Source organism: Dermacentor variabilis, chromosome 6 (assembly GCF_050947875.1).
Source record: "Dermacentor variabilis isolate Ectoservices chromosome 6, ASM5094787v1, whole genome shotgun sequence".
Taxonomy (NCBI): Eukaryota; Metazoa; Arthropoda; class Arachnida; order Ixodida; family Ixodidae; genus Dermacentor; species Dermacentor variabilis.
Genome location: NC_134573.1, coordinates 26695448 through 26717952, shown reverse-complemented (window position 1 = coordinate 26717952; position 22505 = coordinate 26695448). Strand labels below are relative to the sequence as shown.

Genomic DNA, 22505 nt, shown 5'->3' with positions numbered 1-22505 from the left:
AAGCACGACCTAGATCTGGCAACATACTAGTTATACGGCTGCTTCAACTTCTTTTGGCAATGTCTGCTGCAGATGCAGTGGCAGGTGCACACCTGTTTATCCACTGGAACATTCCTCCTCGGATCTGGACAGGTCCGGAAAGCGGCCGACCATTCAGCTCAGCCATGCACTCTCTAGCTGTTATCGAGAGCAAACTCCACATCAATTGATTCTAGCTGGGGCACTGTAGGAACCAGCCAATTGTAGCACTAAATAACCGAAATTTTCAACGCCGTATGCCATGCACTTTGCATGGAGTATTTTACGAGTTTGCATCCACTTTAATCCTATCCCTGAGCTTCTACCATGTGCGGCTTCTGTTTGTTTGTGTCATGCCTGCACCTTGAGCTGCAGTTCAAGCTGTCCAACCACGGGCATTGCCGTACCGAGGAGTCCCGTGCACAGGGCCGCCAACAGCTTGCCCCCAGGAGCAGCGCACAGGTCGGCCAGCTCATCACCCTGCTGCAGATCCAAGGCCAGCACCGGCAGCACGGATGCACCGTCCATCAGGTAATAGTCTGCATGGTGACGTGTTCAAGCTGCACAGTTACAGGCTCCTACAGAAGTAAGGACTCCACTCACAGTCCGCTTAAAGGCAATGCAAATTGAAGAAGGTCTTCATGAAGTTGTTTGTAGATGTCCTCGAACACAACAATGTACTTTGGGCACTTTTCATGACCCAAGATATGGGGCAACTTCCAGGTTCACAAGGAATCTCAAGAACAAGTTAAGGATCATGCAAAGAGCAATAGAACAAAAAAATATTAGGTGTAATGTTAAGAGACGGAAAGCAAGCACTGTGGATCAGAGAACAAACGGGGATAGCTGATACATATTCTAGTTGACATTAAGAGAGAAAAATGGACATGGGCAGGCCATGTCATGCATAGGGTAGGCAACTGGTGGACCATTCAAGTTACAGAATGGGTGTCAAGGGAAGCGAAGTGCAGTTGTAGATGGCAGAAAACTATGTGGGGTGATGAAATTGGGAAATGTGCAGGTGCAAGTCGGAATCAGCGCAAGACAGGGGTAATTGGAGATTGCAGGAAGAGGCCTTCGCCCTCCTGTGGACATTAAAAAATACGCCGCTGGTGCTGATGATGATGTATGCTATGGTAACAACCTTGGCAAAGCTGCTGGGGTGGTAACTGTCTAGTTTCCAATTTCCTTATTAACTGCAGCTGGTGATTATGAAGTTCCCTTGTTAACAGCCTATAAGTACCACCTTAATAGATAATCTGTGCACCTGGTGGTTAGCAGATCTGAGGAAAGTCCTCACACCAAGGCCTCCCGAGATTTTCAGCACAGTGCAGGTGCTGCCAAATATGCAGGCACTATCAAACTGAGGAGCAGTGCTGGTTCTGAATATTCTGGGTCCCACATCATTTCCGGTGAGCAGTAATGGCGGTGTTTTTTCTTTCAGCTTTGGTATCAGAAATGTCTATTTTTGTGAGCTTTTCAGAATGCAGCCATGTAAAATGTAAAATTTTGCTAGAGGCTGCTCTATATCTACCTTATCTGAAACTAGGCTATCTATGCAGTCCTAAATTTTGTTGCAGTTGGCCTCTCGAAGTATTGCAACAGCAGAAGCTCCATCAGCATTGTGCTGATGCTGCCACAGTGTGCCCACCATGCATGCTACTCTAATGCCCTGCTACGAGTAAGCACCAGGAAATGTTGCAGATGTTTAGATAAAACCTGAGTCAGAGCCCCTGCATCATTTTCAGGTTCCTCGGGCACCTAGCTACATTATGTGGCCCTTGTAGTTGCTTTGCACACCTAGACAGAGGTTGCCTCAATGTTTCCTTCTCTTTCTCCACCATAGGGAAAATAGGTGGTTTTTGTAGGTTATGCCAGATTTTCTTTTTCTGAGGGAAATACTGCACTCAATATCTTATGTAATACTTAAACAAAAGGCAGAATGAACGAACTTTTCACACATAAAATTTTTATTAACAAGATGCATATCATAAAAAAGATATAGATTGCCAAAATCAAGATTGTGGGATAAAATTGAACAAAGTTTGAAAAGACACGCTTGTATCTACTAAGAAAAAAATGTAAAAAAGATGGTGAGATAGACAAAATGTACTGCCATCTAATTGGCACTATCTCCAAAAAATCGAAATTTTTCATTTAACAGGTGTCCCACAACAAAAATTTAAGTGCAAGCACTACAGTTTGGCGTGCCAGGCTGTGGCCGTCGATGTTCTGGGTTGGCTTACGTCGTTGTCAGTCTCAGAGTCAAAGTCCGACGAAAAGGTAGCACCCTCAGACTCGCTGCTGCTCGATCTATAGATACAGTGAGCCACAAACGCAGCAGAACTGCGTGATCTGCAATCTTTCGAAGTGCGTGCGCCGCTCCCGGAGGCAGGCATTTTTGCTTTCTACTTCGACGAGCCCAAAAACTTCGGAGCACGTTCAAAAATCACCGCCTGGGGGAAAAGAAGAACTGCTTAAGAAACGAAAGAGTAGTTCTCCTCTTTCATGTCTGATAACGCAGTGTGTCCGTGAACGGCGCAGAAAATCTCGAAACCGGCCTTTCAAACCATAGTTAACAGGCTAACGATGCCCAATGGGCGCCGTATGGAAAGAGTTAACACTTTAGCAATCGGAGTCCAACAACCATAGGTGGAAAGTTTTATTTTTCCAGGAGGTCGGGGGGCTGGGGCCTGACCAGCTTTCCGAACCCCATATTATGTATGTGTGTGTTTACACATATGATATATAAAACCTTTACTAACAGTTGCACTTGAAGAAACTTCGTGGGACCTCGAAGAATTGTTCACTGAAGTGACGGCCTTATATGAGTATATACAAGACCTCATAGTAGGAGACAGTTCAATTTCATAGCCTGTGTCCTCTTGCACCACCAAGAACCTGGCATCTCTCGGTGGTGTAATCTTTCTTCGTAAAATTGTTTTATACTTCACTATCACGAATATCGGTTCACCCTTCTGGAGAAACTGCAGCATCTCTCTCTCTTTTTCTGCGAGTCTGAGTATAAGCGCTACTGTGCATGACTGCTGTTAATTCTGATTTTTAGTGAACCCGGCTTGATTTCATTTAAGTTACTGAATGAATTATACGGATGTCCTAACTATCATGCACCAAGATTTAAAGAAAGAGCAATTGTGTTACTCGAACAAAACCTAGTGCACATTGTTTTCAGAACAGTGGAGTAGCCGCCACTAACTTCTTCGTTATGGAGATCTAATTAGCTAATTTTAATTAATTATATAACTCAAGAAGTACTGCTGTAACTATCAAAGTGTCCATGAGGCATTTGTAGACACCCTCAAATGACATTTAACTGCGGTGTCTTCAGCGCCATGCTAACTGCATACAATTTTTTTCAGACCGGTAATGAAACCCCACGAAAAATTTAACATACCATGTGACTGCGCTCCCACCCGCATCATAAAGCAGCACCCTAAAATAAGCTTATTGAAAGCCACTGCTTTTCCTGTGGTATGGAAGGAGCACCAATAGCAGGTTTCGCGGCTTCGCAGCTATTCTCCTTCCTCTAACTTCTATGCCGCATTTATTATCCGTTTGTCAAGGCCGACTGATAACATAGATAACAAAAGTCCCTTAATAACACGGCCGAAGCGCTGCTCTGACCACGCAATAAATGCAAAAACCAATGGAAAAGGCATAGAATGTTTCAAAATCCCGGCTCTGCTCGCACTGCATCGAAAGCGTGCACGCACAGCTATATTTCCTGCCAGAAACTTGCTTCAAACCAAAGCCAAATTAATGTGACGGTTTTATTTTTCATTAGAGTGTGTAGATGCTGCAAAAACAGGCTTTTGGTAAAAAACACAAGTGAACTGAACGGACCAGGAGGCGACTTGCGTATAGATAAAGGCAAAACCGATGCGTTCAAGAAAGTAAATGTACCACTTCTAAATGAGCCGAATCGGCAATCGGGACGTCTGCATAGAAAAAGAAGAAATAAGCCCATGCAGAATCTTCTCTGGGATTTATTAGAATGATGCGTAAGGGTTTTGTAGTACTGACGTGGTGTTTTGTATAATTGTGAAAACAACCGCGAAATAACCGTGAAACGGAGAAGTGCGGTTGCAACACCGAATTTTAAAGTGAGACCTGCACGAGATGACATAGAAGAGGCGAGTGGAAGCAATGTTCAGGAAGATGTAGCAAATGAAAGAAATATATGCAACATTCAATCGGTACACTGAACCATTATGAACCATGATCAACCGTGCTCCTTAGGCGGCTATGTCTGGCGCAGCAATGTGGCCCGTATCTTGAAAGCAATCTGCAAAAGCGGCACAGTGCAAAATGTGCATAATGAGAGCACTGTGTTCTTGCCGCTTTGTTGCTGTTGAAACGAGAGGCAGCATGCAGGTGAATTCGCTCGCTGATGCGGGCACTATGTTGAAAGTGATCGTCTTACGGGACAGACGGAGAGACGGCTTTCTCGTTGGGTAAGTATACAAATGCTTACGCATATAAAACCATCAGATTTCAGTGTTCCCTTATTATCTATGAATTCGTATGCGCCATTGAGCACCAGCTGCTGCCTAGAGGACGTGTTCGAATAGGTCTCCTTCTGCAGCTACGCAGTACTGAGTGCGCTTTAACACATTTTCTGTGGTCTTGATGACCAACGCTAGAATTCTATGACACACATCCACTATGCTTGCCTTGAGCTCATCTGACATCCGTCTCGATCATGTAAACGCAATCTTTCACATAATCCCAAAGAATGCAATTGAGTGCAGAGAGGTTAGGTGACCTAGCCAGCCAACTTACAGCCCCGCACCTTCCAATCCATTGTGCATGAAAAGTCGCATCCAGCCAGTTTCGCACTCGGCTGCTGCGGTGTGCTGGTGCCCCCATCTTGCTGATAACACAGAAGTCGAAGATGTGATAGCGGGACTTTGCTGAGAAACTAATCTACCACTCCTTCAAGAATTTCGTCCATATAACGCTGTTCAGTCAGTGTGTGATCGAAGAAGACGGGGCTGATTATAACACCGGCTTGAATTCCGCACCACACATTGAACGACCATTGGTACTGGTGCCGAGTGCGCTTTACACAGTGTGGATTGGAGTCACTCCAACAGTGTGCATTATGTAAATTTACCTGCCGTTTCTGAAAAAATTGGCTTCATTTGTGCACATGATGTTGCTCAAAAGGTTTGGTGACTCATCGGCTTTTGTGAGGATCCAATCTGAGAAATCTAGACAATTCTTCAGATCCATATTTTCCAACTATTGGTGCAAGTTAAGGTGGTACGGGTGAAATGCCGAGTCATTTAGAATCCTCCAAATGAATGACTTGTAAATTGGTACCTGGGCGGCCACGTCCCGCAAGCTAGCATGGGGGTTTGAGGCCATAAATGCTAGAACGTCCGGTGTAGGCTAGGACTCAAATATAAAGTCCATTTCTTTTTCTTGAAGCTGCCGGTTTGTCTCAGGTTTCCTTAATTTCTGATGATAGTCCATGTGTTTGGTCTACCGCCACACTTCTATGACTGATATATATTTTCAGCCTTCCTCTTATTGCCATTTGTAGCTCCGAAGGCAAGGATCACGTTTACATTCTGCTCATTAGAGAAAGACATGGCGACTGGGACAAAACAAAACACACCTTTAAACCTTCGCACTGACGTTAATTTGCTTTTGTGCCGATAGGTTTTGTGGCAAGAAATAAAGACAGAAAAAAAAACATCCATGCACTTTATTTATGCTAATGCAACAGCTATCAGAGCTTGTTGCAAACACCAAATGTGACATGTTAATTCGCCCAGGACGCGGCAGATAAGGAACTAGTTCCATCACAATGTGTTTCTGTATTTCCTTTATTTCTTTCTGGCTAACACAGAGGGAGCCTGTTCGAGAGCGTTGCATTATGATGCGGGTGGGAGCGCAGTCACGTGGTATTCGCCATATTTCGCAGCATTTATTTATCAGTCGTAAAAAATTAGTACGCAGTTAGCACATCACTGAAAATACAGCAGTTAGATGACCCTTGGCTGTGCCTACAAATCCCTCATTGGTACTTCGATAATTATGATAGTATGTCTCAAGTTAAATAATTAATTATAATTACCTAATTAAATTTCAGTAACGAAAAAATTACTGGCAGCTACTCCACTGTACACACACTGTGCACAGTATGCACTAGCTTTTGTTCGAGTAATGCATTGCTGTCTTTTTTAAATCTTGGTGCATGATAGTTAATTGGGACACCCTGTATATATTTATGACCTCTGCATGCAAGTGACGATGTTTCCATGCCGAATAAATGCTGTAAATTATCAGAAGTGTTTTTCTAATGAGTTGTTAGCTTTGCTTACTGGAAAGAGAAGCAATACTGAGACACATATCATTCAGGTGCATTTCATATGCCGTTGATAAAAGACTCTGCCTAAGGGGTCCCTAAAGTCTACAGGCTTTTTTTCCAGGGTCACAAAAGCACGCGAAGCATTTTCAAGCGAGGTGAATGTACAGCAACATATTCATTCTATAGGCCTAAGCTATCAATAACTTTAGAAGTAACTGTTAATTGGCGACCTCCTCCTCTTCAAAAATATAATTAACTTTGTCCTGTGTATATATTTAAATATATTGTGTATGTGCCTGATGTTTAGAGTGGAAATTTAAAACAATGTTGAAGTGACAAAATACGGATGAGGCAGCCATCACTGGTACTTCTAATGTGCTTGTTCTCCCTTTGTCAGTATTAGCAGAAATAAAGCAAAGGATGAATTAAAATCCATGCACATCCACACCAACAATGATGCAGTAAGCGCTAAGCCACAATAAAATATTAAGCGGGAAGGTTGGGACAAGTCAAAAGAAGCCTCAAATGATGTGGGTGACAAAGCTCTCGTAATGACATTTTAGGGGTGTGTGTGTGGGGCAGGAGGTGGATGGGTGTGGAGGGTAGGCTTCGGCATCACCTGCACGTGGCATACATGCGCACCAAGTCAGAACAAAACTACTGTTTTACCGCAGTTACCGCTGACAAAGCCGCGGTTGATATCGACGTGACCGTCACTACACAGTTATGAACACAGACGGATGACGTGCGTACCAAGTCAAAAAGAAACTACAACTTGCGAGGCAAGGGGCGTACGTGCACATCGAGTAAAAACGGAACTACTGTTTGCTGTAATTACTGTTGACAAACCCACAGTCGACGGATGGGGACTACGCAGTTAGAAACACAAGTGGCCGATGCATGTACCAAGTCAAAACGAAACTATGCTTTCAAGGCAATTGGCATACGTGCGCACCAAGTCAGAACAAAACTACTGTTTGCCATAGTCACTGCTGACAAAGGCGCAGTTGTTATTGACACGACCACGAACGGGGACTGCACAGTTATGAACGCACGCAGCCAACGCATGTACCAAGTCAAAACGAAACTACTGCTTACGAGGCAAAGGGCCTACGCGCACACCGAATCAAAACGGAAGTACTGTTTGCTGCAATTACTGTAAGAACCCGCGTATAATACGAACCCGCATATAGTATGAGGCGAAATTTTTGGGATGTGTAATGGAAAGAAAGGGTTTTATCCATGTATAATATGAGTTAGAAAAACTCGAGCAAAACATTTATTTAAATTGCACTCAGCACTTCAATTGCTGTCTCCCTCAGCTGCGCTCTCTTCGGATGGTTCCTTGTCGGACATATCTTCCCAGAGGTACTCATCCTCTGTGCCATGGAGCGCGTTCGCAGTGCCGCACTTATTGAATGCGCGATGCACAAGGTCCTCTGATATGCTGGCCTGTGCATCCACAATCCACTTGCATAGCATGTCTGGCGAAGCCCACTTCAGCCGCCAGGTCAGCGTCACTGCAGGCTCACCTGAGCGCATCCGATCAGCATAACACCGCTCGACCGCGTCCTTGAATGGCTTGTTCACGCAAACATCTAAAGGCTGCAGCTTAGATGTCATCCCACCCGGGATAATGACAAGTTCAGCGCCAGATTTGCGCAACAGCCTCTTCACTAAGTCAGCCAAATGGCAACGAAATGCGTCCAGCACGAGGGTGGATGGGAACAACAACAGTGCGCCGGGTCGCCTACATGAGACGGACTTTATCCAGTAGAGCACAAGATTCTAGTTTATCCAGCCTTTCTCATGGCATCTCATGACCACATTTTTTGGCAGCTCCTCACCTTTAGGCACTGTCTTGAGCTTGTGTCCGTCTGCCGGGCACGACAACATGACGTTAACTCACGTTTTCTTGTTGCCAGTGGACCAGACATAAGCTTGTTTGGCGCCCTTTTCATGCACGGTGAGGGGCGATGGCATGTCCAGATAAACCGGTGTTTGGTCAGCATTGCTGATTTGCCCTAGCTGGAAGTTCTTGCACTTGTGCAGTGAAATAAAGTGGTGCTGGAGAGCCACAAGCAGCTCTTCGAACGATTTTGGCAGCTTTTGCGAAATCGAAGTTCGGTGATGTAAGAAAACTCAAGCACGGCACATGTAGCGATAAATCCAGAGCTTGCTCACTTTGGAGGCGAAGCTCGGTAGCCCTTTTTCTCTTGCAAGCTCCTTAGCTTTTGCCTGCATAAGCTCCACACTCACAGCTAGATGCGCCGCTCGGTTTTGGCATACGAACTTCGTCAGGGCGAGTTCAATTTCCGGGAACGTCCCAGTCCCACTCTTCAGGTCGCGAAAGCTTCTTTGTGTTCCGCTGCATACGAAAAGAGCTTCCTTCTATCGACGCCACCCGTGATTGCTGCCCTTGTTGATGCCACACTGCCTCCCGGCCTCACTGTTGCCGATGACCTGTGTGGCTAAAATAACCTTTCTCTTGAAAGCAGCTGAGTACTGTTTTGGCGGTGCGGACATCTTGGTCTTTCAATGCGGAATAAGAAAGGTGCACTTCGCGAAGCGTGGTTTGCATGTGTGCTGCCAAGGTGCGCACTCAACAATAAAGAAATGATGCTGTAGTCATGCAGCAATAACGAAACCAAGCCATGGCCATGGAGCAATAAGTAAACCAAACCGTAGCCACGCAGCAATAACAAAACCAAAGCTTTTAGCCTAAATTTTTGAGTGAAATTTTTGTTCGTATGTGCATATAGTACGAGGCAAAAATTTGGGGCGCTAATGATAGGAAAATAACCTTGTATTATATGCTGGTTTTTACAGTACTGCTGACAAAGCCACGGTCAATAGATGGGGACTACACAGTTACGAACACAAATGGCGGATGCGCATAGTAAGTCAAAGATGAAACTAAGCTTCCAAGGCATGCGGCATCCGTGCGCACCGAGTCAGGACAAAACTACTGTTTGCCGCAGTTACTGCTGACAAAGCCACGGTTGTTATCGACGCAACCATGAATTATTGATCATTGACCATGAAGTTATCGACGCGGCCATGAAAGTAATGAACGCACGCGGCCAATGTGCGTACCAAGTCAAAACGAAACTTCTGTCCCAGTAAACCACAAATATCTATTGGATGCACTACAAAAGATAAAATATCCAAGATCTTTAACGAAGTATAATGCACATCTATAAAATGTTCCTCTAGTACATGGTAGTCAAGAATCATCCACAGGACATCGAATGTCTTGTGATTTGGACATCTCTTGCACATCCAAAGCTTCTGCGCATTGATCGTACATTGTCCGCTTTGACTGGTTGAATGCACCATGCCACACATACACAAGCAAATTGTCTCTAATGCCTAGCAATGAGACGGTGGGAGAGGAAAAGTTGTGCTGTGGCCATGGAGCAAGAAATATTTAGGAGTGGAAACTCCGCTGTTTGCGGCGACCAGTAAAGGTCACAAGCCCGCGGATATGTTTTCATGCTGGCGGCACCTGGCGGCATGGGAAGTAATTACCGCCGTTTCGGTTGCCAGGGCAACCGGTTGAGCGTGTTGCTCCCGTTCGGCCGCGCACGCCTGACTTCTACCACGGAGTGGCCGGAGCTGCCGGAGCCGCCTGCCGGGCGCTGCTCTTTTTTTTTCTTTCCGCTGCGGCTTCTACGACGCGCCGCATGGCGCCGCCACTGTATACGGTAGCGTCGGCGCATGCAACAATTGTGACTTTATCTGGTCACCCGTGCTCGCTCACGCTGACGGAAGTTTCACCTCCTATATGTCTTACTCTGTGGCTGTGGCCCATTCCAGCACTGTGGTGGGGCATTTACATAGCTTTCCCCCACCATGTGCATGTTCGAGATCCTAGGAGAGAGAAAAAGTTCCTGTATTGCGAAACATCCATCTGTTCATATTGAAAAGATTCAATTTGAAGTACTGAAGCCCAGAATTTCAGTTATGGCCACAATTACTTTTTTGCAACATGGTTATGAGTAGCAACTTTGCGCGACATCTGCACACACTGCTGGACACCGCGCATCAAAAGCGAAAACTTTCCGTTTTGGTCATGTCATAATTTTTTCATACACAAACACTTTCTTTTTCAATTATATCTACTAGTATAGTTAAAAACATGTAATCTTTACCTTGCCAATATATTATGACTGATAATAGAGAAAAAAAAAAAACTTGAACATGCAATATCTGACTTAACATTGCCACTCATATCTATGCAGTGTATGCCTCGACAAAAGTGCAGAGTAATTTTCCGCAAAAGAGCAGCATGAAGTGTGCTTCATCGGTGTGTCTTTTCAACTTTTGTTCGGCTGACCATGGCCTAAGTACGTATATACTAGGCAGAACTGTACAGTTGCGTAACAAAATTTAGAGCTGTCCGTTTGACTTTTTGTGGTACATTTGTTCGTTTTGTAAAGCACTTATAGAGATGTCCTAAAAAAATTACAAAAATTATGTTTTTTTTTGTGTGCCAAAACCGCGATCAATTATGACAGACGCTGTAGTGGGGGACTCCAGAATAATTTGCACCACTTGGGGTTCTTTAACGTGCACCTAAATCTAAGCACACAGGTGTTGTCGCATTTCGCCCCCATTGAATTGCAGCCATGGTGGCCAGGATTCGATCCCGCGACCTCATGCTTAGCAGCTCAACACTACAGCCATAAGCAACCATGGCGGGTTAGAAATGTCCTGACGGCAAGATTTTGGCGATTCCTTTTCAGACATATGTAATTTGTATCGCTTTGTTTCTGGAGCTCCTGTTCAAGTGCCCAGGATATTTCTCATTTGCAATGCTTAGTGCTAAGTATCTGGCAGAGTTGTGTGTTTGGCACTTGCGTGGTGTGACAAGCTGCCTGAGCAAGTTGCCTAGATGAACATTCCATTTTGGGATTCTGATTGCGTGGATTTTCTTTTAATATATATCTTTAAATACAGTGAACTCTCGTTAAACCATAGTTGGCCGGAGCTCGGGAAAAGTATGTACTAAATGGTAGTACTGCTTAACCGAAATAGCACGAGATCACCCACTTACCCGTCAAAAACGGAACTCAGAGAGAGTGCAATGAAAGGGGAAAAAGACACGCAGTATTTATTCACTTTACGCGACAAAGAGCGTTATTTTTGTTTGATGCCACGGCAGCCTAACAGCGACGGCGTGGCCTCAAACTTACTGAAGCTGCTAGCCAGCTTTTCAGCCCGCCCCCTCTTCTCGGCAAGCACTCGCATAGCAGATTCCTCGTTGGCGTAGCATATCTGCAGCTGCCGCGGGGCGCCTGTTCATTGCGGGGTGCTGTTCTCGTCACGATGATTGCATTCATGAGGCTGACGTAATGCGTACCTTCTGCCACTGTCGGGCCTGAATTGCCCGTGCGGTCGCTTTCTGTGCCATCCTCATCACTGTTGCTAGGCGACACTTCGGCAACAACAGAGGCAACGATGGCGAAAAGTCGAACCTCATAGCCAGCAGCTCTTCACAGTCGCAGCAGTGCTGCAGAGGAACTGCTCCGCATTCCAAATGCCATGCACCATAGTCAACAGTAGATCCCTGTCGCATGCCAGCGCCGACTTCTTCTTGGCACGTTCGATAGCACAAATGATGTCTAATTTTTCTTCTATGCTGAGCACCCGGTGTCTTTTTTATCTGAGCTTTGGCAAGACGCAAGCAACACGAGTCCTTGTTCACACGACGCCACAACGCTCACTGGCACGGCGCCGAAATGATGTTGATGTTGATGTGGCTTCACGCGCAAACGCACAGGGCGCTTGGAGGCCGTTGTTCTGATCCATAATTCCAATCTCTGAGGCTTGTTGTTCTGCCGCACGATTCGATGGAGACGACGCACCGCTGTGTTTTTGCGACGAAAAGTGGAAACACATATGCGTCAACCAATATGTACGCAATGAGCTGGTACGGTTTATGCGGATACAACACACATAATGTTCAATGGCCGCTGAGTCGGTGATTTGACTTTACTACTTTTAAAACGCAACTACTGTTTAAGCGGGTATGGTTTAATAAGGTTTTTTGTATAGCTAGAGGGTTCTATCTTGAATCTCATGGTGGCACCAGAAATAGGTGCCGGCATGCAGGCCATGCCCTTTTGGTCATTCATTAGTATGTGATATTATTACCTCCTACTAATCAGGTTCAACATTTTAAAATATTATTGCGGCATTGTGATGCTAGTCATTTTTGGAGTGTTAACACCCTTTTCTCATTACTTTTGTTTAAGTGAAATTGAATTTTTAAGCATTTGTCTTGTTGATGTTTTTCAGTTTTTTTTTCTTTTTACATCCATGTTTAACCTATTTGTATACAGTTATAACTTGCAATGAATATTTTCATACATGTGTCTGCTTGGGTGGCAATCAATTTTGTAATAAAGCTTTATCAATTGTATAAATAAAAAGTAACGTTGATATGACATTGTGAGTCTCACTTGCATGCTTTACCTAGTGCTTACTGAATGCAACTTTTTCCTGTAGCCGTTGCAAGATTTGTAATAATTCATAATGATCAAAATACAAAACTACAATTTTGTGAGCCCAGTTTTCACGTTTTGTTGAGCGCTTGAACCATATATATTAAGAAAGATACCAATTTATGCTTTGACATTTACAAGTGTGCACGTTAACAAAACATTTCAAACAAGCTCACCAGCTATTTGAATGAATGTGTGTTGTTTAGTGGAGCAAGGGCCAGCTATGGCCAAACAGCGCCATGAGAGTATTAGTGATTTCGCGGTGGAATGATGAATTCTGTGAAGTTGATGCGACGTGGCTGTAAAGGGGCCTAAAAAATAGTCGCTGTAAAGTACGTAAAATCTACGTGCAATAAGATTATGGCGATAACAAATGATGAGTACTATGAGCATTACATTGCAGTGAGGAAAAATGATATGATATACAGAACATGTGAGATGCAAAAATTAGATACAGCACAACTGCCTCACCAGAGCCCTTGAAACACAAGCGCCTGAAGGCATGTGCTATACAGTGCAACTATCACAGCGGCATCCTCTGAAGAGAGCAAGTGCTACGAATGTATGGGAACATGTAAGACCACATCTCTGAGGAAACCTAGGACTGTGTTTGTATCAAAAAGCGGTTCTGGACTGAGAAACATTACAGGATGAAGAGGAATGTGCTGCCGGTATGCTAAGGAAAAATGTCTCTTTCTCTCAGATTTGGCTTCCTGACACTTCGTGGAGAACGGTCAGCCTCTTCCCACATCTACCACAGGTTGGAGGGTAATTTCCGGTGAGTAGAAAATTATGGGTGCCAAATGTGTGTCCTATTCTGCGACGACAAAATAGGACATCTGTTCGGCATGATATTGTAGCAGAGGGCCAGAATCCTAACTGCGGCTTTATCAGGTGGAGCTTATTATTTGTTTTTGCGTCCCACATGCGTTGCCAGTGGTTTCGCAGTTTCTTTCGTAAGAAAGGCCTCAGATCTGTGACAGGCACATCAGCGGTAGGGTTAACATCTTGCGATGCGAATGACGTGGCCATCTCGTCTGCCAGGACGTTACCCTCAATGCCCCTATAGCCAAGCACCCAGCATACAATGATATGCTGGTTAGATATGTACGCTTTACACAACATAGAATAGAGTTCATTAAATACTGGAATTTTATGTGTATAGAGTGACATCAAGGCCTTCACAATGCTTAGGGAGTCTGTATACCATATTTACACGATTGTAAGTCGACCCATTTTTCTAATTTTGAAAATCTGAAGTGGGGGGTTGACTTACAACCGAAACCAAAACATGGCACTGCCGAAAAAGTGAGACAAACGGGAGCTACAACGTAGTTACTATTTTATGCTTGCTCTATGGCCCTACCCGTAGCTTTTCACTATACCACGTGGTTTTTTTTTGCTTTTTGGAAGGGTTTTTCAACATTTTTGAGAGTTTTACAGTGCACACAACACTCATGAGGGGGGTGTCGATAGTGGATAGAAGCGCCACTGTTCCATTCGCTGCTGCACCCTCAGAACAGCGGTGCTTGCGGGGAGTATCAATAGTTCATGGAAGAGCAGACACCGCTCACAGGCTTTTTCTATAGTTTGACTAAAGGCATTGGTTTGACACATTCGACTTGACTGCCGGCAACAAACTACTTCATTGATTCTTCAGTCATTCTGAGTGCTCCAGGCCCACTAATCATTCGGCACTTGTTCACAGCAGCGTTCAAGAGAACTGCCATCCTTTACGCCGAAAAAACAAATCACTGCGCAGCGGGCCTCAAGTTCAATGTTTTTGAACAGGTGGTGTGAGAGTGGTGACTGCAGTGAAGTAAAATTTTCACTTGTGACGGCAAGTGAGGAATTTCCCGCGTGCTGAAGTCTGGATGCTTGCCAGAGCTGTAGGCCAAGCTTGCGGCGTATGTCGCTGAAATGCGTGATCGGACCTTGCTAGTGAAGTGCGACATGGTCATGAAAAAAGCCCGGATCTTCGCCTTTTTAAGGACCTGCTGTGCCATGAGTATGAGTGGCTGGTGGCAGGAGGCCACAAACTTACGCCAATCGGACGTGTCAAAAGAGCCTCCCTGATGGCTGCGTGTGGTTGGGTGCATTCAGCGTGGGCTGCTGTTCCACAAGATGTCGTGGTGCGCTCGTTTGCCAAATATGGAATTTCGCTGGACGATGTGCTGTGGGACCGTAGCAGCGCTGACGATGGCAGCACTAGTTAAGACGAGTAGTTCAGTGACCATGTCGGCTACTAATAAATTTGCGTTATCGAATGCGCCCTCGGGTATGCTCTTCTTTTTTTCCTGTCACGCGATATGGGGGGGTTGACTTACATTCGAGCCGACTTACAATCGTGTAAATATGGTGTATAGCTGCTTTCTGAAGTTTTGATTTTCTTATAGACTTCACAACAGACAATAGTGCATAGGCCTCGGCCGTAAAGATACTTGTTTCCGGTTGTAGTACACTCGAACCTGGCTAAATCAAACTCGCAAAAAAACACCTATCAGTTCGATATAAAGCATAATTCAATATAAGCCTGCTAAATAAATGAATGTTATAAAAGCACAAAACATTTACAAAATCACTTTATTGATGAAACTAGCTTAGTTTCGCATGAAATACTCCTGCATTTTCTTCTGCTTGGGGAATTTCACTGCCTGCGATGCACGCACTTTTCCACATTGTCTAAGGAGTTGGAGCAGCTGAGGACGCAACCTTCCGCATTCGCGCAGAAGCACCGGACTAGTGCAGGCCCACCAATCACTCTGGAGGATGTGGGCAAAGGACCGCCGTTGCTTTCCTCATTGTGCCCACTTTCACTTGTTCTCGGTACGATGTCGGCAATGTAGTCTTCTTTTTCGGGCTCTTCCGTGGTCGCGACACCATCATTTGCACTCACAAACTCGTCCACCGTTGATTCGTCAACAGCTTCCGGAAATTCTGACAGCTCGCTTCAAACTTCGGCAACACCAGCAGTGGCTTTGTCGCATTCATCAGAATTTACAGTCATCATAGAGCACGCGGAAGCCAGCATGGCTGAAGCAATTTCAAATGAACCACTCGTACACGGCCGTACATAGTACATGTCAGGTGCCACGGGCACCGGGTGGCGAGTTTGGCCGCTGTAGCCCTAATTTCCCTCTTATTCATCAAGATCGTGCTGAGAGTGCTCCTCGGAATCTTGCACACAGCGAGGTCACCCGACTTCTCGCTGCGTTCAATTGGATGTATGATTTCGAGCTTCACGATGAAAGGCGAATTCTGCCGCTTCATCACAGCAACACTGAGGGAGAAGGCCCACAAGGCGCACACACAATGAACCAGAAAAGCAGCGAGACAACTCGCACTTTCGCCATCTTGCGCGACGAGGGCACAAGAGCCTCTGACTGGCTATCTGAGCAAGCGCTGCGGGCAGGCCAGGATAATTTTTTGCAGGGGGGTGTCGACTGCTCATCCGAGGCAGCACGGCCGCAATAGGGAGAGCAGTTGGATGGAGTCGCGCTGCCGGGTTTCCCTGCCACCACGAGGGAAAGCCAACTTTGGGGGCACTTTTCCGCCGCTTGACGTTCGGTATATGGGGAGTCGCTACTATTTTTGTTCGATGTAAGTGTAATTTTTGCTACATATACTCATTGTAACTATACCGTGTCCAGAAATTGTTCGATATATAGAATAATTCAATGTAAACGGGTTCAATATAGTCGGGTTCAACTGTACATCGGATTCTGAGAAGGGTGGGCCGACGGTTGCATAGGACACCCTGGCATTTGACTTCGAAGCGTCTGCGTAGAACTCTGTGCAGGAGTGCTTGTGCTGGAGTTCTAGAAAATGCATTCTGATTTCAATCTCTGGTGTGTGCTTCGTAACTTCTAGAAAGAATATGTCACATTCTACTACCTGCCACTCCCAAGGTGGTAACAGCTTGGTTGGATGCATTAGGCGAAGCTCGACCAGTGGGACATGCATTTCATCGCTAAGCTCCTTCACATGCAAAGAGGAAGGCTGCCTTACAGAGGGAGGATTACGGAAAAGTCTAGCACACGTCATATCGTTAATGGTACTACAATATGGATGTTTGTGGTTAGAGTGTACTTTTAGAAAATATGTGAGGCTGATGTAAGTTCTCTGCAGATGCAGTGACCACTAATTTGATTCTGCATATAAGCTTTCAACAGGGCTTGTCCTGAAAGCGCCAGCGGCTACGTGGATAGCCAGATGGTGGACAGGATCTAGAATCTTTAGTGCGCTCGGAGCGGCAGAGTTATATACGACAGTACCATACTCTAATCTTGATCGAATTAGGCTTTTATAAACATTCATCAGACACTTCCTGTCGCTACCCCATGTTGTGTGGGATAGAATTTTAAGCAAGTTCATTGTCCTTACATTTTTCTTTAAGATATTTAATGTGTAGAATGAAAGTAAGCCTGGAGTCAAGCATAATACCTAGAAATTTATGTTCTGTGTTGATAGGTATTTGATGTCCACACAGTTGAACACAAGGATCTGGACCAGGCCTCCCTTTCTTGCAAAAAGAACACAAGAACCTTTGTGGGGGTTGATTTTAAATCTGTTTTCGTCTGTCCACTTGGACTAATTGTTCAAGCCCTGCTGTACCTGTCTCTCACATACTGTGAGGTTACAGGATTTGAAGCCGACTTGAATATCGTCCATGTAGACGGAATAAGAAATGGCAGCTGGTAATGAAGCACGAAGCATGTTCATCTTCACGATAAAGAGCGCGCAACTAAGCACGCCTCCCTGGGGTACACCAGTTTCTTGCGTAAAAGGTCGCGACAATATGTTGCCGGTTTTGACGCGGAAGATACGATTCAACAAATAGCTTTAAATTATTTTCAGCGTATTTCCACAAATGCCCATTCCTGACAAGTCTCTCAGTACCCCATAACGCCATGTTGTGTCATACGCCTTCTTCATATTGAGGAATATCGATAAGAAAAACTGTTTATGTACAAATGCATCGCGGATATATCCTTCAATGCGCACAAGATGATCTGTTGTCGGCAGCCCTTCTCTGAAGCCACACTGATAGGGATCAAGTATATGGTTGAGTTCACGAAAATGTATGAGTCTGCAATTATTCATTTTTTCAAAAAGCTTACACAGGCAGCTTGTAAGGGCTATCGGGTGATAACTTGCCGACATGGAAAGGTCTTTCCCCTGCTTTCAAAACAGGGACCACAATCGCTTATTTCCATGTGTGTGGAAGGTATCCAGCAGCCCAAATAGTGTTGAAAAGTGCGATTACTATAACTTGTGTGTCAGTATGTAAATTTTTGATCATGTCAAAAATGAGATCAAAGCAGCTCTCAACTTGGCAATACTGAATGGCCGCTTAAACGCTTTGTTGTGTATGCATTTACGTAGGAATGGCTTAAGTTCTTCTATTTCTTTGTATTTAAGGAAAGACTGAGAATAGTGGACTGAGCTTGACCCACGCTCAAAGTGTTCCCCAAGAGAGTCCGCCCGGTCTTGCAAGGTATGGTATTTTCTTGGTCGTTCACCAGAGGCAACGGATGGATTTGTTGCCCTTTTAGCTTTCTTAAGTCATTCCACACTTTTGCCTCCTGGGTGTATGAATTCCGGAGAGGAACCTCACCCAGCTTTCTCTTTGCCTGACATCGTGTCCGCCTTCCCTGTGATTTAATTTGTTTAAACTGAACTAGATTTTCGGCATCAGGCGATATGCGCAATACGCTCCATGCCTTGTTCTGTCTCTTTCGCGCCTCTCCATAGTCTTTATTCCACCAGGGAACACGTCATGTACAGTGCATGTTGTTCGCCAGTCATTGTGTACGTGTGTGGGCATGTGGTTCTCGCACAGAGTGCAGCGCTGCTCGCCTGATGACGATAAATGCCACCCGTATTTTGTCCAAAAGTTGCTATCTCATCCCACCACGACAGTGCTATTTCCACCTGGCAGTACACTGTTATGGGAGCTAGTACCATCACTGCAGTTTCCTAACATGTGTTGCTTTTGTTTTGTTTCCAACATCAAAGCTGCCAGTGTCAAATCGTAATTTGAACAGCACCAAAAATTTATTACAGTGGAGGAGCAACAACAGTGCTAGCCACCTTAACAGTGATCGCAGGAAGGAATAGCACTGCAGTGGCGAAGTGAGAGTACAAGCTTCAAACAAAACACAGGTGACATAATGGCAAGCAGCCCTGCACTTTGCTTCGAAACCACATGTGCGTGCATGAGTACAATGATGGCTGGCCGATGCCGCACACTGTGCCTTAAGTTATGCTTCAACAACACGCTCTTCTGCTCGCATTTCATTTGTATTCGATAGTACATCTGCTGTGGCACTTGCAGGTATGCAGCTCCTTACTACATGAACAGGAAAGATCCATTACATGTTCTATGGACCTTCTGCATCTCTAAAATGAATGTCTATTAGAGGTCACTGTTAGGCCGCTCATCTCTCGAGCATGCAGAATGGACGGTGTAGGGCTGCATGATTGTTTTGTATATACTTTTGCAGTGCCGCGAGTTGCCCATGTGTTTTGTGAATGGGGAGGCGTCCACCCCCCCAGCACGTCGGGCAGCAACCGTTTCTGTTTTTGAAGGGTCGGACGGCCCGCGTGGTGTCGGGTGACGAGCCGAGGCGCGCGCCGGGGGGGCGCGGTGCGGAGGCGGAAAACGGATTAGGAGAACATGCACTTACGCGCGCTGTGTTGACATTCCGCCGATGGTCATAATAGGGCCACGTGGACAAACCTCGAGTGGGACGGTAGTATACGCGACGTTGTGGCGCCGGCTCCTGAGTCCCCAGCTGGTTAGAGACGCAGCTGCTAGCAATGAAACGTGTTGCGTGTACGGAGCGGGGGGTTCACGCCCCTACGCATTCGGGCGGCAGCCACGTGCATCTTGTTATGAGCGCTGAGGAGAGCCCGCTTGGTGTCGTGTTACAACTTGCAGTGCGCGCCGTAAAGAGGGGCGCGGTGCGCATGCGGAGGCCGCGTTCGGAGAACGTCGTTTTAAGAACACCGAGTCCGGATGCCGCCAGCGGTCATTATTTTCCTACGAGGAAAGACCTTGAGGGGGACTGCGGTACGCGGTGTTGGGACACCAGCGCCCGAGCCCCCAGCTGGCTGGAAACGCCACTGAGGTGCGAGATGGCCTCAATAAATCGTGCGTGCCTGGCGTGTTTGCCGAGGCCGTCACTGACCACGTGTAAATACGAGAAGGAAACGAAACTGTGGGAAGAGGGAAAACAGGGTTGTTTTCCAATACATTTACTTTTGAGAGTAAGCCCATCCCTTTGGGTTGTGGCTTAAGAAACTGTCAACTCTCATTGGCAACTGCTTCCGTGGGATGAGCTAACGACCCTACCGCCCCTTTTCTTTGTCTCTTTCAAATATAACAATCGAGACGAGGCGCTTGGTCCTCAGTCTAGGCTGTAATCACTAAACCTGATAGAACAGTAAGACTCCGTACGATGCAACGCTAGTCTGGGCCGTAACCACTTAGTGGTAGAACAGTGAGACTCGGTTGGGCGTATGTAATGACAGTTGTCCTAGGCTCTAACTTAAGAAAAGTAGAAGAGTAAGGCGCTGTTTACTTGTGTGTTTTGTATCAGTGTTCTTTTGCTAACTCTGTATTTGACTGTGTAAATATTTCCGTTGCAATATATATTCAAGTTTGTTACCTCCAACCTGCCTCCTGCTTCATTAACGCCGATAATCACCTTGAAGAGACTTTGGTCGACTTCAAGGAGAAAAGAACACAAAAACTTAACTGTCACTTATGTCTAGCTGCAATATCGTTTCAACGTTAAAGCAATGTGATCTGGATGGGACTTACATTATCTATGGTACATATTAGTAATGTTATTTGGAGAAATATAGAAGTCTATAGGATGTGTGCAATTTCTAAAACATGATGTTCTGTGGACATCTATGGTTATCTTGGTTTTACTGCAGTTATTGCTGAAAAAGCCACGGTCGTTATCAACGTGATCATGGATGGGGACTATGCAGTTGTGAATGCACGTGGCCAATGCGCGTACGAAGTGAAAACAAAACTTACTGCTGACAAAGCCATGGTCGTTATCGACACAATCATGGATGGGAACTACACAAATGTACGCGGCCAACGTGCATACCAAGTCAAAACGAAACTACTGCTTGCAAGGCACACAGCCTCTGCACGCACCGAGTCAAAACTACTGTTTGCTGGAATTACTGCTAAAAAAGCTGCAGTCGTTATCGACGTTATCATGGATGGCAACTATGCAGTTCTCAAAGCTCGCGGTCAACGTGTGTACCAAGTCAAAACGAAACTACTGTTTTCCACTACCGCTGTGGACAAAACCCTGTTGCCTATCGATGCCATCATGGGCGGTCATCGACTACATACCATATTTACTTGCATAATGATTGCACTCGCGTAATGATCGCACCCCTGAATTTTGTGGTCAAAATTTGATGTTTTTCTTTCCCGTGTAATGATCACACCCCGAGCTTGCCACAGCGATATGTTGTGTGCCAAGTCTAGCTAATGATTATCGCGCTTACCATCTGTTGAATGCTGTCGAATGCTAAAAAAGCTACAAGCAAACTTGCCTTGGCTTTATTATTTGTAGGCTTTAGAACGGTTGTGGTCAGCAACAACAAAAAAGGCACTTTTCGATTATTCTCGTCTGACCTTGTGGGCATGGAACAAATTGCGAGCGGCAGCGATAGTAGCAACGTTTACACCGATACGTTAGAAGTGTACCCTATTCATACGCCGACGCTTGTAACACAGCTAAGATATTCGCCCACCCACAGCGGAAGTGTGCCGTATTAGGATAGCAGCAAAGACAAAGCTACAGTTTCCGCAGTGTGCCCACGATGGGTTTCTGTTAAGTACAGTGGAACCCCGTTCATACGTTTTTCACCGGACCGGGGGAAAAAAACGTAACAGCCGGGAAAACGCAACAGTGAGGAAAGCTCCGAAAATGAATGAAAAAAAGGGCAGCTTCAACTATAGACAATTTATTTCCACAGAGTGCGCTTAGGACTTAAAAAAGCCTAGAATGATGGCTTGCCGTTTCTTTCGCTCGGTAGAAATCGCCACACGTTTCTCAATAGCCCGGAAGGCCGCATTGCTGTCAGCGTCGCTGTGAGGTGCGACGTACCTGCAGAGGAGGTCTAGAGCCGCGGCGGCTTCTCCAAAGCTAGGATTTGGCCACTGCCCGGCATCATGCGGCTCGTGCTCCTCGTCGTCACCGCGCCACGGCAATGGCAACGGACGAAGGAATATCCGCGGGAAATTTTGCCCTCTTTGGCGTAATCATGCTAACCTGCTAACGACTGTTTAGTATTGCTGCGGAGCGCGCGCGTCCGAGCAGCCCGGTTGCGCGCGGCGCGGCGTGGGAGAAATGTAAACAAGAGAGGAGAGCTGTCCCGGTAGGCGGAACAACGCCACGAGCAACGCCAACTTCCGGTTTCACTTTTGCTTCACAAAGAGTGACGTGAGGGCCTCTCCTGAGTTTCCTTCCTCCGTGAGTCGACCCATCCAACAACCATGCGGTGACCCTAATCACAGTGATGATAGTGAGAGCATTTTTCACGAATGGCCACTTAGTGCGGCCTCTCGAACTGGCGTGCGGCTTTTTGCAGCCAGTTCC

At 45.8% G+C, this 22505-nt stretch overlaps 1 protein-coding gene across 4 annotated transcripts in view; it reads right to left on the bottom strand.

The window, feature by feature from the left end:
- l(2)10685 (5-methylcytosine rRNA methyltransferase l(2)10685) overlaps positions 1-22505 on the bottom strand; it is a 60921-nt gene that overhangs the window by 24851 nt on the left and 13565 nt on the right. For 2 of the 4 annotated variants that reach the window (XM_075694891.1, XM_075694894.1), the window contains one exon: positions 426-557. The exons of 1 other annotated variant lie outside the window; for it this stretch is intronic. In XM_075694891.1, coding sequence (XP_075551006.1) covers positions 426-557 — 132 coding nt within the window. Of the gene's footprint in view, positions 1-381; positions 558-22505 lie in introns of all 4 variants that reach the window. One more of the 4 variants, XM_075694892.1, reaches the window with a different exon arrangement.